Below are 16165 nucleotides of genomic sequence, written 5' to 3' on the forward strand. Positions count from 1 at the left end.
GTTTACCCAAGTATGGTTGAAACTAGTTCTCTTATGCAGATAGAAATTTGATCCTGCCACCTAACTTGATACAAAGCAAGCCAAGGAAAGGAAATAAAGAATTTAATATAACAACTCAAACAATTCAAATGACCCACGGTAGTACATTGAAGAGCATTGAAATTTGTTGGGGTTGGTTAATTCTTTGAGCAAACAGCTATAACCGCCACACCCAGGAGCAGAGGCAGGAGGGATAATTTAGCAGAGACTATTTACATCAGCTCGGATGCTACATCGGCCTCCAGCGGGATGACTGGTACAAAAGGATAATAGGTTAAAGCTCCTTAGCCTCTGCGCCAGGGCTCAGCGCCTATTGTTAGCTTTCTGAGTTTCATAATGACTTGTCCTGGATCTCCAGGGTAAGGGTGATGTTCTCCACCAAATGTCGTGGTCTCCTCTGCCAGAAGTGAGCGAAGAGTGGTTTTGGTGAGTACAAACCTCAATGGAGCAACAGATCAGACCTCCTTTGGTAAATGTTTTGTACAGTTCTCCAAACAGCTTATACTTCTCCTCAACGAGCTCAGTGTATCTTCCCTTCTGCATGTCAACAGTTTCAGCCAATGTGCCAGTGAAGTCCACGATGATATCAGTAGTGGTCAGACCATCGAGGGCTTCATAACAGCCAAGCAGCCTGGGGGCAAATATGCAAAGTTATCTTTGTAAAAGTATTTTTCCAGGTCAAGGACATCTTGTTCCCCCAAGTTAAAACAGTCCTTGCCCAGCCAGCCTTTACCGGCTAGCTTTTCTCTAGGTACAAAATGAGAGATAGTTTGAGAATATAGTCAGATTTCTAGGTTTAGGCTATGTTGATCTAGGACGGTCCACGCAGAAACTTCTTTCTACAGGTAAATATTAGACAAGGAGAAAATCTGTGGCCATAATGCCATGTGATCTGTAGATCAGCAGCAGGAAGAGGGCACCTGGGAGCAGTAAGGGTTTAATGGAAACTGGAACAGCTGATTTCTTTCTCATCTGGAATTATGGAGGGCCATTCCCAGGTCCAAAGCAATGCCTTGGATCTGACTGATATCCTACCCAATTTAAAGCCCAAGGCTAAGCTGGGAGAGCATGAGTTCCCAAGGATGAATGTGACCTTCCTTTCCTTGTGTAGCCTGACCACTGACTAGCCAACCCCCCTCCTTACTTGGCATAAGCTTTCTCCAACAGAGCATTCCAAAATTCATTCATGGAGGTGGAGAAGGAGAAAACGAGATCTCCATTGATGGTGGGCAGCAAGTCATCAATCACCACCTCGGTCCATTCTCCAAAATGCCAGAAACGGAAGCGAAATATCCCAGCATATTTATCTAGTTTTCGAGGGTCCCATTCCTGTTCCTTATGGTTGGGAATTGTCTGGAAATATAAGAACATTCAATCAACTGTTATTCACCAGACCATATCCAAATATTGAGATTACAGTTGACTTCTGGCAAATCCCATGTGGCAACAGGAAGCACACCAAATACATTTGGTTTGGGTCTAGGTAGGAAGTCCCTGGTAGGGCATTTTTTCCTGCAATTTTTGCTCCCCCAGTTCAGTTTTGCTGAGGATAGTATTACCATGCTTGCCCTGAATACACACAGGGTGACTGGGGGCAGCAAGTTATGGGTTAAACTATTTACCACAGTTAATCTACAAACTCGATCATGAGAGACTGTCTACACAAACATATTCGTGGTTGCATATTTAACCACATAAACAAGGCATTTTAAAAAGCAAAATCAATCAAAACACAAGGCCCCCTGTGGTTTCAGTTTTTAAAGGTCCATCCTAGAGAGTTCGTGCAGATTCTATAGACTATAGATTTTATTCACACCTTGAATAAAATTACATTTGGGAAAGTCTCCTTTTTAAATACAATTACACATTCATCTTCTAAAATTGTTATTTTCTGAAGAAAATGCTCTAATTTTTCCCAGGTCAACACTTCATTGCCTTGAACTCTGCCTAAATGCCAAAGGAATTTTTGTACTCATAACTTATTAGAACCTTTTCAAGGATCTAGTTCTTTCTCACCTTTTCTTTTGTTCATATCTGTCAGTGACTTCCTGGCCCCCAGTGGCTTTTTACCCCAGTAGGTACTGAGAATGCAAGTATGCAGAGCTACTGAGTCAAAGTACTGCAAGTGACAAAAGATCACCTAATATGTGTGACAAAGCAAATGGAGTAAAATGCTAATGGTAGAATCTAGGTGAGTAAATGGGTGTTGACTGTAAAATTCTTTCAACTTTCTGTATTTGTGAAAATTCTCATAATAAAATTGAGGGAAATCACCTGCAATCGTTAATACTTCTGACTTCAGGAATTAAACAATCTGAGACAGTTACGAGCTGACTTTTCCGAAAGTTACTAAAGAAGACAAGGAGGTGGAAACCGAGTGAGGTCGGTACCTTTGTCCAGTGAGACTCCTGAACAGCCAAACAGGAAAACGCAGAGACCATTGGCTTGTGCCCCAGTCTCCCTTGGGTCAGCTGGTGATTGCTGATATGGCCCACAATCAGACGGGGGTCATCGCAGATGTCCTGTGGATACAACAGTTGGTTCTAAGAGTCTGGGAAGTGTTCCCCACGGGTCAGTGTGAGCTCAGCTAGGCAGGACAGACTTCACAGATGAGGTAAGGTGGAAAGATTACCAGGACTTCCACAGGTAGGAGAAAGGAAGTGTTGGGGGGTTGTGGAAACAAACACAAAGCAAGTAGCTCATCAAGACACAGGAAAAAGGGTCATGTGGGAAGGTGGCAGGAGAAATGGAAGGAGAGGATGCGACTGAGACAGGATGAGACGTGCTGGTGGGAGCCCTCAGACATAGCTATCATTGAGGTTTAGAGAGTTTTCACTGCAGCAGTGAGCTTGTAAAGAGGAGAACGAGGGATTAGCACATTACATTCTGATCCTATTTGTCAGGATGAGATTTTCTGAAGCGCCTGTGCTCAGATGGGTGATTGCACTTAAAAGACAAGGCCTGATAGAGGTGGACATTAATGCTTCTCCCTCTCCAGAAAAATGAGTTAGGAGACCTTATACATGAAGCCCTTTCCTAACATAAAGCAAAGGCAACAGCGGTGTCCATGCAACAAGATTTCCCCACATCTTTGGATGAATACAGATGGCAGCAGCACTAATAGCAGGTGGTAATAGACCGCGTCTAGGAGCACTTCAACAGATACTCTTTTCCCACAGCGGATGTTCAGAACCTGGACAGAGTGGGGGAAGTATTTGTTTGAGGCGTATGTGTGTGTCTTTCCCCAATAGATCATTAGCTGTGCCATTCCCACTGCAAGTAGGAAAATGAGGCCCAAATAATACAATTCCAGCACAATGTAATGGAGGAATTTTCAAAGTATAATCAATGCCTAAAGGAAGGATCCCCAAAATTTCCCTGGTGGTAGACAAAATAATTTGAATAGTGGTGGTAATGTTCACGCTGAAGCCTTACGGATGACTAGAGTTAGCAGTTGGACAAGGGAGAGGTATGGAGGCATAAGGAGTAGAGAGACAGTCATGGACAGAGGTATAGTCACATACATGACACCATATAATTGAAGACACGTTTGCGTGACTCAGAGTATCAGCCCTTGCAGAGTTCAAAGGCAGGAAATACCAATGAAGTCTTGGGTAGATGGAGACAGCTTCGTGGAGGAGGCCGTTGGCCAGTACCTTGACATTTTGCTTACCCAGCAGAAATAAATCCTAGTCTCAAATGGAAAGAAAATCTAGACATATATCCTTTAAAAAATTATTAAATAGAGACAGCTATATTTTTCTGGTTCTCAAACCTCTTTTTTTTAATGGACATAATTCTCCTTGATGAAGGGTCTGGTCTACAGAATGAAACATTCCAAATATTCTTTAAAAGCCAAAATAACTCTGGAAAGGAATAGGCATTCTGGGCAAGGACAAGTCCAAACTGAAGATTAATTGGTCATCCCTTTGCCAAAAGGAGAGAGTTAGGTGGGTTGTCGTCAGCTTTGGTTTTCTGGTCTTTTTTTTTTTTTTTTTTTTTTTTTTTTTTTTTTAGATGCATGTCTGGTGTCTCATTACTTTTTAGTCTTAGGAGAAGACTTCTATCTTACTAAATTTTTTTCATGCATTGGGAGCTGCCTGTTTTTTCACTTATTGAACATAAAGCAGGTGTGTTGGGTGGATTCAATCCTGATATTCTTTCTCTTCTGATTGTTTCTTTGCCCTTTCTAAGATGAGACGAAACACAGTTTTTCCTTTCTGAGTCAGGCATTACCATTTTATTTGTAGCAAGATGTAAAGTTATACAGTGATTTCTTGGACTTAGATGATGCATATAATAGTTTCCAAGCATGAAAAAACAATAAAGTGAACATCGATATGTGGAAAAGTGTGTTTTTAGATTATTAAGGCAAATTATTTGCTGGTTTTATGTAGAGTTATTAGTGGTTGGGGTTATATTACAGTGTCTTGATTTTCCACAAGGCTTTAATTCACAGCAGGGATCTAGGCTCAGCAAACACTTTTGGCATGTCAACTTCTATTTAAGACCTAAAGGATCATGTAAATAAGCAAAAAGACATGGAAACAGAACTCAAATTGAGGAACTGGATAATTATTCTCCTGTCGACTAATGTGAATGTGATTTTACATTTATATATATATATATATATATATATATATATATATAGTGTGTGTGTGTGTGTGTGTGTGTGTGTGTGTAAAGCTGTGTGTAATCATTGGAGAACATACATTTGGGAAAAAAAAAAACACCTTATTTTCCATTTCCTCTCATAAACTGGCCCATGCCCCAGTTTTACTTCACCACTCTTCATACTTGATGGATGGCTATTTAACAATGGGTTTTTAAAAATGAGTTAACAGTCCATAGACTGTCAAACCTGGAAGGAATTTAGAGACTATTTAGTCAACCTGCTTATTTTACAAATGAGGAAACAGGCTCAGAGAAGGGCAGTAACTTGCCTCTCCTGTCATTTAGCTAGTTAGTAGACCTAGGATTAAAGTTTTAGGTTCTTCATATACAGTTAGAGAAGGAACCTCTAGACATCAGCTGGTTCATCCTTTTGCCTTTAAGTTGATCAATGGTCACCATGCAAAGGATAATACTGTGAAGCTCTTCAGGGATGGAGATGCAACTAATTCTCTCAGTCATCCATCCCAGTGTTTTATGTCTCTTTGCTTAACGCTCACCTAAAAGCTCTCCATCATTCTGGAAGACTGGCTTAACTCATGTCTTAGCTTTTGGTTCTAGGCTAGATATCACCAATGTGCTTTAATCTCCTCAATTTCATCCACGAAATATGAATCAAACTCTTATGTATGTCAGCACCATGATGTGAAGCATGGGAGAACATTTTTATTAAGCCACATTTTTTTTTACCTCTTTAAGGAAGTGAAAGACTAGAAATAGCTAAGGAGGTAGAAAGGGTAGAGGGTAATGAGCCAATGCAAATCTAACAGCCAAATGGACTTTTTGGTGACAAATTTGAAAACAATGAAATGGATATTTATTGAATTTTCCCCTAGATTTAGACAACTGGCTATAATTCCTGCGGGGGTAAGGAAGCAAGGCTGGAGACATTTTCCTGTAAGTCAAAGCTGGGATGCAGAGCGCAGATGGGACGTTGCAGCCCAAGCTCTGCTGAAATGGTAGGGAGTGGAGTTGGAGGAGAGGTCACAGCTCACATAGTCACATATTTGTGTGGCTTGAGAGGTAGGGAAGATTGCTGAACCTCTAATGGTTCCCAGCTGTGTTGGCCTAGTCGACGTGATCCTTGAACTGGGCTGTTTGTCAAGGCAAAATAATTTCTTAGGGGGAAAACACACAACTAGGAAGTCAAGCACCAAGAGTAAATCCAGGAATGGTCTCTGCAGACCCCCATCCCTGAGCCAAAGCCTTCTACTGATACAAGCAAAGCAGCGTCTCTAGGAAGTACGTTCTCTTAGCTGAGCATTGAGAGATCCTCCCATTGTCCTTACCTCATCTCCTTTCCCAGAGATCTCTGGGTGGTGGGGGAGGGAGGCATACAGTTATAAGCCTTGGAGTCCCACACATGTCACTCTATGTGGCTCTCTTCGCACCTACCACATCCACATATTTAGCAATTTTTTTTTTACACAGGTGAAATTTGCTGACAATAAACATTGAGGTCCAGGGTAAACCTCAAGAACCACAGTAAAATGAAAGGCTGCCTAGAAAATCAGCAGCCAGAAGAGTGGAGGCATTTCAAAAGTGCTATGGGCAGTCTAGCAGTCCCATGGGGATGGAGACAGTGTGGACACTCACAAGTGAGGCCGGCCCTGCAGTAGGTACATTAGGACTGAGTCCAAGGCTCTAAGTCGTCCCAGAAGGCCCAGGGCTGCCATTCAGGGCCTGAGGGCTTTATCAGCTAGTCCAAGCAACCATTATCTTATCCTTAGAAAATTGTACCATCTCCAGACACGGCATTTATAGGTGGACCTCGGCTCGGACCAATGTTGAACCACCTGCACAAGGAGTCAACTTTACTTGCTGGGGAGTTTTGCTTCTGCATGACGATCTTGTCATTGGTAAAACATTCTCTTCCTTCCTAACCCCTCCAAGGAAAACTCAGTATGGAACCATAGAATAATACCTTAAGCCCAACTTCCACTTCCAAACTGGACAAGCAAGTCACTACAGAATTATCTTCTTCTTTAAACCTTCAGACTTCTGCAAGGAGACTCCGGGTGTAAATCCCAAACTGCTTTATTGGGAAAAATTTATATATCCGTGCAATGGAATACAGTTCGGCGATAAAAAGAAACAGATACATGCTACAACATGGATGATCCTTGAAAATCATGCTAATCTAAAGAAGCCAGTGACTTTTATGATTCCATTTTAAGTGAAATGTCCAGAATAGGCAAATCTAGACAGAAACCGAAAGTACATTACTGGTTGCCTGCGACTGGGGGGAGGAGGGGTTTACTCCCTGCAAATGTGCACAAGGGATTGTATTGGGATGATGCAACTGGTCTAAAACTGGATTGTGGTGATGTTTGCACAACTCTGTAAATTTATTTTAAAAAATCATTGCTTTGTATACTTAAAGCAACTGAATTTTATGGTGTATAAATTGTACTTTGATAAAGCTGTTAGTGTTTTTTAAATTCAGAATCTAAAATAAATAGGACAGATGGCAAGAGTATTGGCCTATTCAACTCTTTTCGATTGTGTCAACAGAAAAAAAACACTTAGGACTATTCACGTGGAGGGACATGATCTCTGGGAAGAAAAAGAAATTCATGAACAGTCTAGGCCAAAACTGCTCTACAGGGGTGTCCCATTCAGCTGGGTGTTGGAAATTTCTATTAGCACAAAGAGAGAAATATTTCCTCCTTTATCGGGGTCCCTCATATGCAATCTCTCTCTGCTTCTAATGTCCCCTCTCAACCGTTCCCTCCCATTCCTCCCACCTTTGCTTTAATCCGGAACCTGATCGGCCTCTTCTCACCCAAGGTAGTGAAAAGACCTGGGCAAGCGCCATGGTAGTGGAGGCTGAACTCAAAACCTGACCAGGAGAGCTGCCAGATCTTGTGCAGGTGCCCTGGCTTCCTCCACAGCTGGCTGTGCAATCCCCAAAAGGCCTTGCTCCATTTTAGCAGGAGACTAGCTGTGTCTGACTCGAAGACACGATTGTAGCTGGGTATGAGTCAGTCAGGAAAAAAGCCAGAGGCGGATAGGAGGGGAGAGTCGCTGCAGGGAGCTGGAGAAGAGATTTTCTGTGGGAATTTGGTGGCTAGATTTCAGCCTAAATATCCTACCTGCTGTCTTAGGATCACACTGTAATTCAGGGGAACTCAGCTCTTAGAATCTGCTAAGACTTTACATGTTGAAGGTCCAGGAGGACAGGGAAGTCCAGGAGGACAGGTCTCAGGCAATATATCTGTGTACCCAGGAAGCTAGTAGCCGGGGTCATTGGACCAATGGAGGTGTTAAGGAGAAGGATCTTCCTCTGAAAGGTATGGGCAGATGAACTGGCACCGAACAACTGCAAAACACTCTCATAATCCCTGCCTATCTAAAGTGGCTCCTTAGGACGCAGCAGGGAAGTGGCAAGTGGGAAGAAGGGGAGCTCAATCCTGCCCTAGGATGGTGGCACTTGACTGCAGTTGGTTGGTTTGATTAGCAGTGGTGTTTACAGACATGGAGGCTTTGCAACCCAGGAGGGAAAGAGACAGAAAATATCTGGTTAATCGTGCTTCTTCCATTTTAGAGACCTCAGAAACTAACCCTGTTTGAGTATGAGGCTGGGTGGCATGCCAAGGGACAAGATGTCTGTAAGCTTCCCTGCAAATGAGGATCTCAACCTTGCCAATGAGGCAGGTGAGTCCAACGACCCATCTGGTCTTCCTGAGCCAATTTAGAGAGGCCTAGGGCTGTCTCTTGGCTTTCCTGATGGGAGGCCAGAGAACTTTGACATGGTTCTTGCCCATAGGCTTGGCCTCCACTCTGGCTAGAGAGGAATCTCCAGCTTTTTGAAGAGGCTCAGATGGTGGTCCGGAACCTTGTTTCTCCCCCTACTCCCCACAAGAGCCCCCCTCCCCAACCACTCCAATCCACCATGATCTCCTTTTCTTCAAAACCCTATATGATTTACTGGCTATATGCCTGAAAATAGCATCTCCTTTCTGCAGCAGTAATTTCTTATTTAACTCTTCGATAGCTCAATATCCATCTCATCAGCTGGAATGGGAGTCCCTCGCCCCAGGCCTCGTCTGCATCTTGCACAGAGGCGGGCATAGAGTAAGCGCTCGATAAATGTTTCTTAACTGACTCTCTCTTTGGGCCTAATTAAGACTAAGCTCAGAGTATGCTCTCAAAAGGCAGAGTATGGATCAATTAATGGGCGTACAGCATCAACACAGTGAGGAGGAATGTGAGAACTTACTGGAGGGAAGCTACCTATTTTATCAAAAGAGACACGAGCAAATCTATCTCCCTGACATGGCAGCATGGTAGAGTAAAAACTAATACAGGCTTTGGAGTCAAACCTGGATTCAAATCCCAGCTTGTTAGTAGTCTGACCCTGGGAAAATTCTTACCTTCCCTCTGAGACACAGTTTCCTCATCAATAAAATGAACATAGTATCTACCTTTATTTTTTACACCAGGAAAAAAAGAATTACATCAAAGTGGTTTTTAAGATACCTACCTCACTAAGCTATAGCAAATTAGGATGAAATGGAAAAATGTATAGAAAACTCCCAACACAGTATCTGGGCCCATAGTAGGCATGCCCTAAATGCCTATGCCTTGTTCTACCCCATTCACTCTCTCTTTCTGACACTCCAGTCACCTTGGAAGGGGTATCGCTTGCCTCAGAGGCAAGATGGATTATTGCAGTGGTTATTAAGTTTTTTTCCTTCCCTGCTAATTCATCTAGGACTCAATCCACAGAATTTGGAAGATGAAGGCAAAGGACGAAGGACTGAGCCAAGATGCGGGAGGGAGGATGTGTCTAAAGACAGGCCAATACAGGAAGCACTGTTGGCCTGGCTCACATCAGGAGAATGGCTTCATGTTGGCTTGCGATTTTACTGCCCATCAGATCTCCTGCCACCTCGTCCAGGACCTCACCCCCATCCATTATTCCTTCTTTCTTCTGTGTCTTTAACCTCTCCTTCTTTACTATTTCCTCCTTAGCCTATAAATATGTTCAAGTCTGTCCTATTTGTAAAAGACACCCTCCCCCAGAAAACCTCCCTCAATTTCCTGCCTTCTTTTCAGCTACTTCTGCCCTATTGATCTCCTTTCTTTCATAGCCAACCATCAAAAAAGAGTGGTGGCCCTCATTATCACCATCCATTCATAAGAGTGGATCCCAAACAGCATATTTCTATTTTCTCCATGCATTTGGGGGGGAAAAAATCTTACCTCTCTCCATACTGAATTAGTGGCTAGTGAATTCTGCTCATGTTTTCCAGATTTGTATTGCAGGTCAGTGATCTACAGGGACGTCAACAACTGGAGGCACAGAAACTCAGCAGCAGTGTAATCTTCCTTCTGATGGAGAGAACTTCTCCAACTCTTATATTCTCAGTGGCTATCATACTTTATGGGCAAAAATGGAGACATGTCCTCTGAGTCACATAGAAAACAAGAGCCTTGACGTGACCCATGTATCTTGGCACCCCCTGGTGGCAACCTACATAAACCGAAGTAGCTCTTGTAAGAACTCCCTTTAGGAGTTCAAGCTGTGGAAATTGTTCATTGAAGAAGGCGAACCTTGAGTTGCTGACTGAGATGGTTCCATAATAGTGCATAAAAAAGCTACATCATGAAATAGGATCAGAAGGTCTTCAGGATATTGTGAAAGTCCAAGAATTTGCATTTCGTAACAGCCCTTGGTGGCTTATATACCTGGTCACCTACTTTGGGATGGAGCCCAGGTTGAATATCCTTCTATCTAGTCATACCCTTTAGATATAACCAGGTTACTGTTTATTCTCCAGATTCCAACATCCTATCATTTTGTACATTGACCTCCCACTCATGTAGGACTTGTAAAGGGGTTCTGAGACTTGCTTTAGAGACACAATATACAGATGTTCCACAGAGAACCATAGTAACTATGAAGAGGTGGTGAAAGAGCTACAGTCCTACTTGGATCCCACTTTGCTAATTGTGGGAGAATACAGATGATGGTATCCAAAGAGCAGCAAAGAAGTCTCCCTCCCCCATTTCAAACTCCATCTTGTCCCTGTTGAGTTTATTTCATTTATGCTCACCATATAAGTTTTTCTCTTCAATGGTCTGAGATTATCTTGAAGTTGCTGTCATAGGTAACTCAGTAAAGAAACAAGAGTATAGTTGCTTTCTGAGTTACCAGATTTACTCAAATGAACTTCCAAAAGAAAACAAGCATGGTATATCTCTTTTTTGTTCTTTCTAAATTACGAAATCTGATAAAATGTGACTAAAATTCAAGATTCCTCAAGTTAGAGCCAGAAGCACAAATCCATAAAACTTCCCATTTTAAAGCTGTCTGCTGGGAATTTTTAGGGCAGTGAAAATATTCGGATACTATAATTATGGTTATATGTCATTATACATTTGTCCAAACCCATAGAATGTACAACACTAGGAGTGAACTCTAATGTAAATTATGAACTTTGTGTGATTATGATGTGTCAGTGTAAATTCACCAGTTGTAACACAGGTACCACGCTGAGAGGGGGCATTTGATAATGGGAGACACTCCGTATGTCCGGGGGCAGGGAATACATGGGAAATCTCTATACCTTCCTCTTAATTGTGCTGTGCTCTAAAAATATAAAAAGGATATTAGGCTATAAAAAATAAATAAAGTTGCCTGCTAAACTGGTCTATACGCAGTGGGCTGTGTGAGTGAAATAGCGGACCAAGTAGATTTATGATGAAAGAGATCAAGAGGGAAACAGAAATTGAAACAACAAAGTTACCTGGGGACGTTTCCACACCACCTTCCCAGGAAGCAGTCGGTTGTAGAAAAGTGAATCATTCTCAGGCAAAAAGGTTGGATCACAGAAAAGTCTACCATCCCTGATGCATTCCTGCTTCAGTTCCTGGTACTTCTGGTTTTTGAAGAGCTTCAGAGGAGGACCCATAATGTCAAACTATGTCTAGAATGAGAAAATTGTTGTTACTGAAGGAAGACGTTCTCAAGTCTTTTAAAGATTCCCTGAGATTAGACAAACAGTTGTCGTCCATTGATTTATTCCCAGAGCTAGGCACCTCAGTTTTAGCTTTAAAGGAAAAGTCACCATTTTCAGGGAAAGAAGGGCCCAGGGTCTGCAGCAAATTAGTTTGGGGTTTGGGATAAGGCATCTAAACCATTTCTGGGTCTCAGTTTCCTCATCTGCCAAATGGGGTAATACGGGCCTTAACAATCTTATTGGAAAAATAGATAATAAACGTTAAGATTGCTAGTTAAACGTAAGTCATTATAATTTAAAGGGCAATCTTCCATCTTCCACTGGCAGGGAGGAGTTCAAGCACAGAACAATTGTAAATTTGAAGAGAAAGGGGGAAAATCGCTTTACTATATTCAGAATAATTTGGTGCCCTGAAGGGCCACACACTTTGTGCTTGAGGGGAGAAGCAGCCCCTTTCACTTCTAACAAGCCCTTTTACACAATTCCTTCCCTTTTATCATTAAAGAGCTTTGCGTTTTTATTACTGGCCAGGAAGACTAATGCAAGACACAGAGCTCAGCAGATGGCCTCCAAAGACAAGGAAAGATAGAAAGATTGTATGTGTCTTTCTTCTTCAAAGTCTGGTGTGCAATCATTTGCGCACCATAAAAGGCAGACTCCGAAATTCAGTTACACTAATTTGGTGGATTCTTATCCCGTGTCAATACACTGTTGCTTTCTTTTCTTAAAAAAAAACAACAAAACAACTCTCACATGGCTATACAGAGAATTAATATAGTGGCTCTTCAGGCAATGTCTATCAGAGTGCCCCACACTCAAATGCCCCTGACCACTGGTTTTTATGAGGATAATTTGAAAGGCAAATTTGATTTTAAACAGCTTTGGGGTGATAATAGGGTTTTCAATGACTTTGCTTGATTCACAAAGATAGATTTGTAATGATTTTAATGATCCTCTGATGACAGTCAATGGTAAATAGAAGGGGGTTGTAAAATCTATATGCACCAAGTATTTCAAAAATATATTTTAAGGATAACTGTGTCTATATTCTATGATTACATGAGGGTTGAAACAAAAAATCTGGCTAAGGTCAGAGTGTCTGCTAAAAAATGGACGAAATTTGAAAAAAAAAAAAGGCTAATTAATTAGCACTTTAAAGAATATCTGTGTAGGTAACACAGCTCAAAACTCAGTTAATAATGAGGCAGTTGCTATTTTATAAAAAGTGTAATATTAATCAGACCTCTCTACTATCTTACTTCCCGTTCCTTTAGTATTACATCGAAATGTCTCACTGGTAAAGAAGCCTCCCCATTTGAAAACCATAAAAAAATTTAATTCGATGTTATTTGCAACCTACAATATATGTAAACAAACTTACCCTTTCTCTGAATCCAAGGAATAAGAAGCTGAAAATAACCAGTTTTTCCATAGCCTTGTTTATTGGCAATTGTTTTTCAAATGGAAGGCTATAGGAAACTGCAAGTACTGAAATGCTTTCAGTCATCAGATTTAAGTCTGTCCACGGGTTTTAAATATTAACGTGCATTTCACTGTGTTTGAAGTCGTGGACGGTATCAGTAAGAGTTTTCCATTAAGCAGCATCAGAGCCAAACTGAATGTATGCCCAGGGCTCCTTTCTGGGGCCTTTTACAAATGGACCCCAATTTTTACATGTGCTCAAACTTACAACAAACCCTACCGTGCCTCTTGCTTTTCCTGGAAGGTTGGGTGGATTGCCAGAGGCTGGGGGCTGCAAATGGGGGATCGTCTGGGACAATTAGGATATTTAGTTTCCCAGAGCCTCCTAGTCTCTGAACATTTTGGATAAGTGAGTATTTCCTGTTCTTGGGAAGGCCCGTTGCTACTGCCAGTCTACCTTGTTACCTAGTCAAATGGCGAGGCAGGCAAGGCGCCTGCAAAGGGAATCGCTATTATATAAAGAGGCCTGTCTACAGATAGAAACGGCATCAATTGAGAAGAAAATCAAGTTTGATTTTCAAAACCGGTATGATTCCAGTCGACTTTATCAGAGACAGAACGTACAGCTGGTGTGGATAATTCAAGCTTTTTTGGGTGAGGGCACATGCATTTTGGGGGCACACAGGAAATAAGGAAGAGCCAGCAATAGCCTCAACTTTGACAGGCATTCGTTAGAGTACAATTGCAGTCCCACGCCCCGTCGGACCTGCGGAGTAGAATTGCCCCCTATTTCTGACTAGGTAGCAGAAAACTATATTCCATTTGCTGGGACCTTGGTTTCTTTGTGCCTCAATTTTCTCAACAGGGGAGTGGGGTTATTTATCTTGCCCTCCTTACACTGCGGCTCTCCCTAATGAGACGATTAGTGTACAGGTGTTTCGAATAAGTAGAAAGGGCTCCATAAGTGCAAGATACACACCGTAAGTCCTCTCACCTAGCCTGGCACAGAGCTAGGTACCCAGCCACTGTTCAGGAAATATTTGTGGAATGGATGAATGTCTTATGTAGAAAATTAATGTTTGTGCGGCAATTTATTGTTTGAAGGGTGCATTTCAGCTCATGTTCTCTTCATGGCAGCCATGAAGCCTCGTCTGTGTAACACCCGGTTTAGTGTGCAGCTTCCTATCACACCACACTGCCTTCTTAAAGAAGGGATTTTTTTTTTTTAGCTCAAATGAGGAAAACCCTCCAACGCAAACATGATACCTAACTTTGAGGCATTCTGCCTAGAATTCATGGCCGTGGTGGATATTGAAAAGGTTCTTTATTTCCATGGTTTGATGAGCATGGGAGAATCCGAACACTTCACATCTCAGGGTTCATCAGTTAAGTCTCAGAAAACTTTTGGAAACTCAGAAATTTGTCTTGGGTTTGTCATCAACAACTTGCCCTGTCAGGGCATAGGAGAGTGGAGAAGGGAATGTTCCTTCTTTGTTATCTTACTGTACCCAGCTGTGAAGACAAGAGAGCCTTTAGGTTAAAGACTACATATAGGAAAGTCGGTAAACAGAAGCACATGCCGCGGAGCGACTAGGCCCGTGAGCCACAACTACTGAGCCTGCGCGTCTGGAGCCTGTGCTCCGCAACAAGAGAGGCCGCGATAGTGAGAGGCCCGCGCACCGCGATGAAGAGTGGCCCCCGCTTGCCACAACTAGAGAAAGCCCTCGCACAGAGACGAAGACCCAACACAGCCAAAAATAAAGAAACAAATAAACAAAGTAAACAATGCGTTTAAAAAAATACATTTAAAAAAAAAAGACTAAAGTTTAAAAAAAAAATGAAATCTGCCTCAGTTTACTCAAGAGAATTATGATCTGATAAGAAGAAATCCAGTCTGCGGTTTACAACCTGCTTTCAATTGCGGTGAGTGGGAGGGCAGGGGAGGGTATTTAAGGGGGAGAGAGGGAGAGAACAGGGCCCCCGAGGGTGTTGTTCCTGGCTGGTTTCTCCTTTTCCCCAGTTTCCCCCTTGTGTTCTACTTGGGGCAAAATCGGAGGTCAAAGCAATTAGGAGTTTGCAGAGCAAAGTGAATACAGAAGACTTAACTCTGTCCTGGCATGAAGTAGCAGCCACTTTCACCACAATCGGGGGTCCCTATCCTCACCCCTGGGGGTGGTGTGATGACAGAAATGGGGCTTGGAGAAGGCGAAGTAATACAAATTCAGCATCCACATTTTACCCAGAGAAGAGTGCTTTCCATGTCTACACAGGCAGAAGCATAGCCACACCTTAGAGAATGCATCTACCAAGGAACGTATGGTTCTTCAGATTCAGATTGTTGGCCAGATATTCTGAGGTCTGAAAGGGACCACAAAAATCCTCTGATCCAGCCTTATATAGGACACATCTACTCTGCCCAGAGAGAAGACCCTGTTCAAAGAAATTCCAAGAAAAAAGAGTGCACGATTTCCTTTAATTCCATTGTTGCAGAACTCTATCAAAAAATGAAAAGCAATTCAAAATCATGAAAAGAGCACACATAGTCAAGAGATCCAGTCCCAAATACGATCATTTAGTGTAGATAACATCTCTGTCCCTCAGTTTCCCCATAAGAGCAATGGGAATAAAATGGCTGCCCCATATACACCTCAGGGTGTTATTGGGGAGATCTAACAAAATTAGGAATGTGAACGTGCTTTTTAACTATTAAGGATAAGACCAATATAGGGCAGTAGTATTAGGAAGCGCTCGTTCTAAGCAAGTTAAATCCCTTTTCTGTCCTTAGTGGAAAATGAGGAGATTTGATCACATACTTTAAGTAAGACACACACAAACATTTGAAAGACCAATATAAAATGGCCCCTCTGCCATTCAGTACCTCCTCTCTCTTCCACCTCTCCATTTTGGCTGACTTGCCCCACTACCCCTTTTATTTTTCCCTCTTGGCTGGAATAAGCCCATCCTATAAGTCTAATTTTATAACCTTGCGAAAATCTAATTCCAATTTTTCTAGGATGTTACATTGGATGGACTCTTAGAGATAGATCACTTAGTCCAATTCCTTG

General features: G+C 42.2%; 1 protein-coding gene across 2 annotated transcripts in view; it reads right to left on the minus strand.

Annotated features, from left to right (window-relative positions):
• Nucleotides 1–16165, minus strand: part of CAPN6 (calpain 6) — a 49527-nt gene that overhangs the window by 12431 nt on the left and 20931 nt on the right. The window contains exons 2-5 of one of the 2 annotated variants that reach the window (XM_082377725.1): nucleotides 11466–11645; nucleotides 2430–2561; nucleotides 1184–1392; nucleotides 478–670 (exon numbers count right to left, since the gene is read on the minus strand). In XM_082377725.1, coding sequence (XP_082233851.1) covers nucleotides 478–670; nucleotides 1184–1392; nucleotides 2430–2561; nucleotides 11466–11630 — 699 coding nt within the window. In that variant the 5' untranslated portion in view covers nucleotides 11631–11645. Of the gene's footprint in view, nucleotides 1–477; nucleotides 671–1183; nucleotides 1393–2429; nucleotides 2562–9918; nucleotides 11646–16165 lie in introns of those variants that run through there. The other variant, XM_082377726.1, reaches the window with a different exon arrangement.

The sequence above is a fragment of the Balaenoptera borealis genome (genome assembly GCF_965194805.1).
Source record: "Balaenoptera borealis genome assembly, chromosome: X".
Taxonomy (NCBI): Eukaryota; Metazoa; Chordata; class Mammalia; order Artiodactyla; family Balaenopteridae; genus Balaenoptera; species Balaenoptera borealis.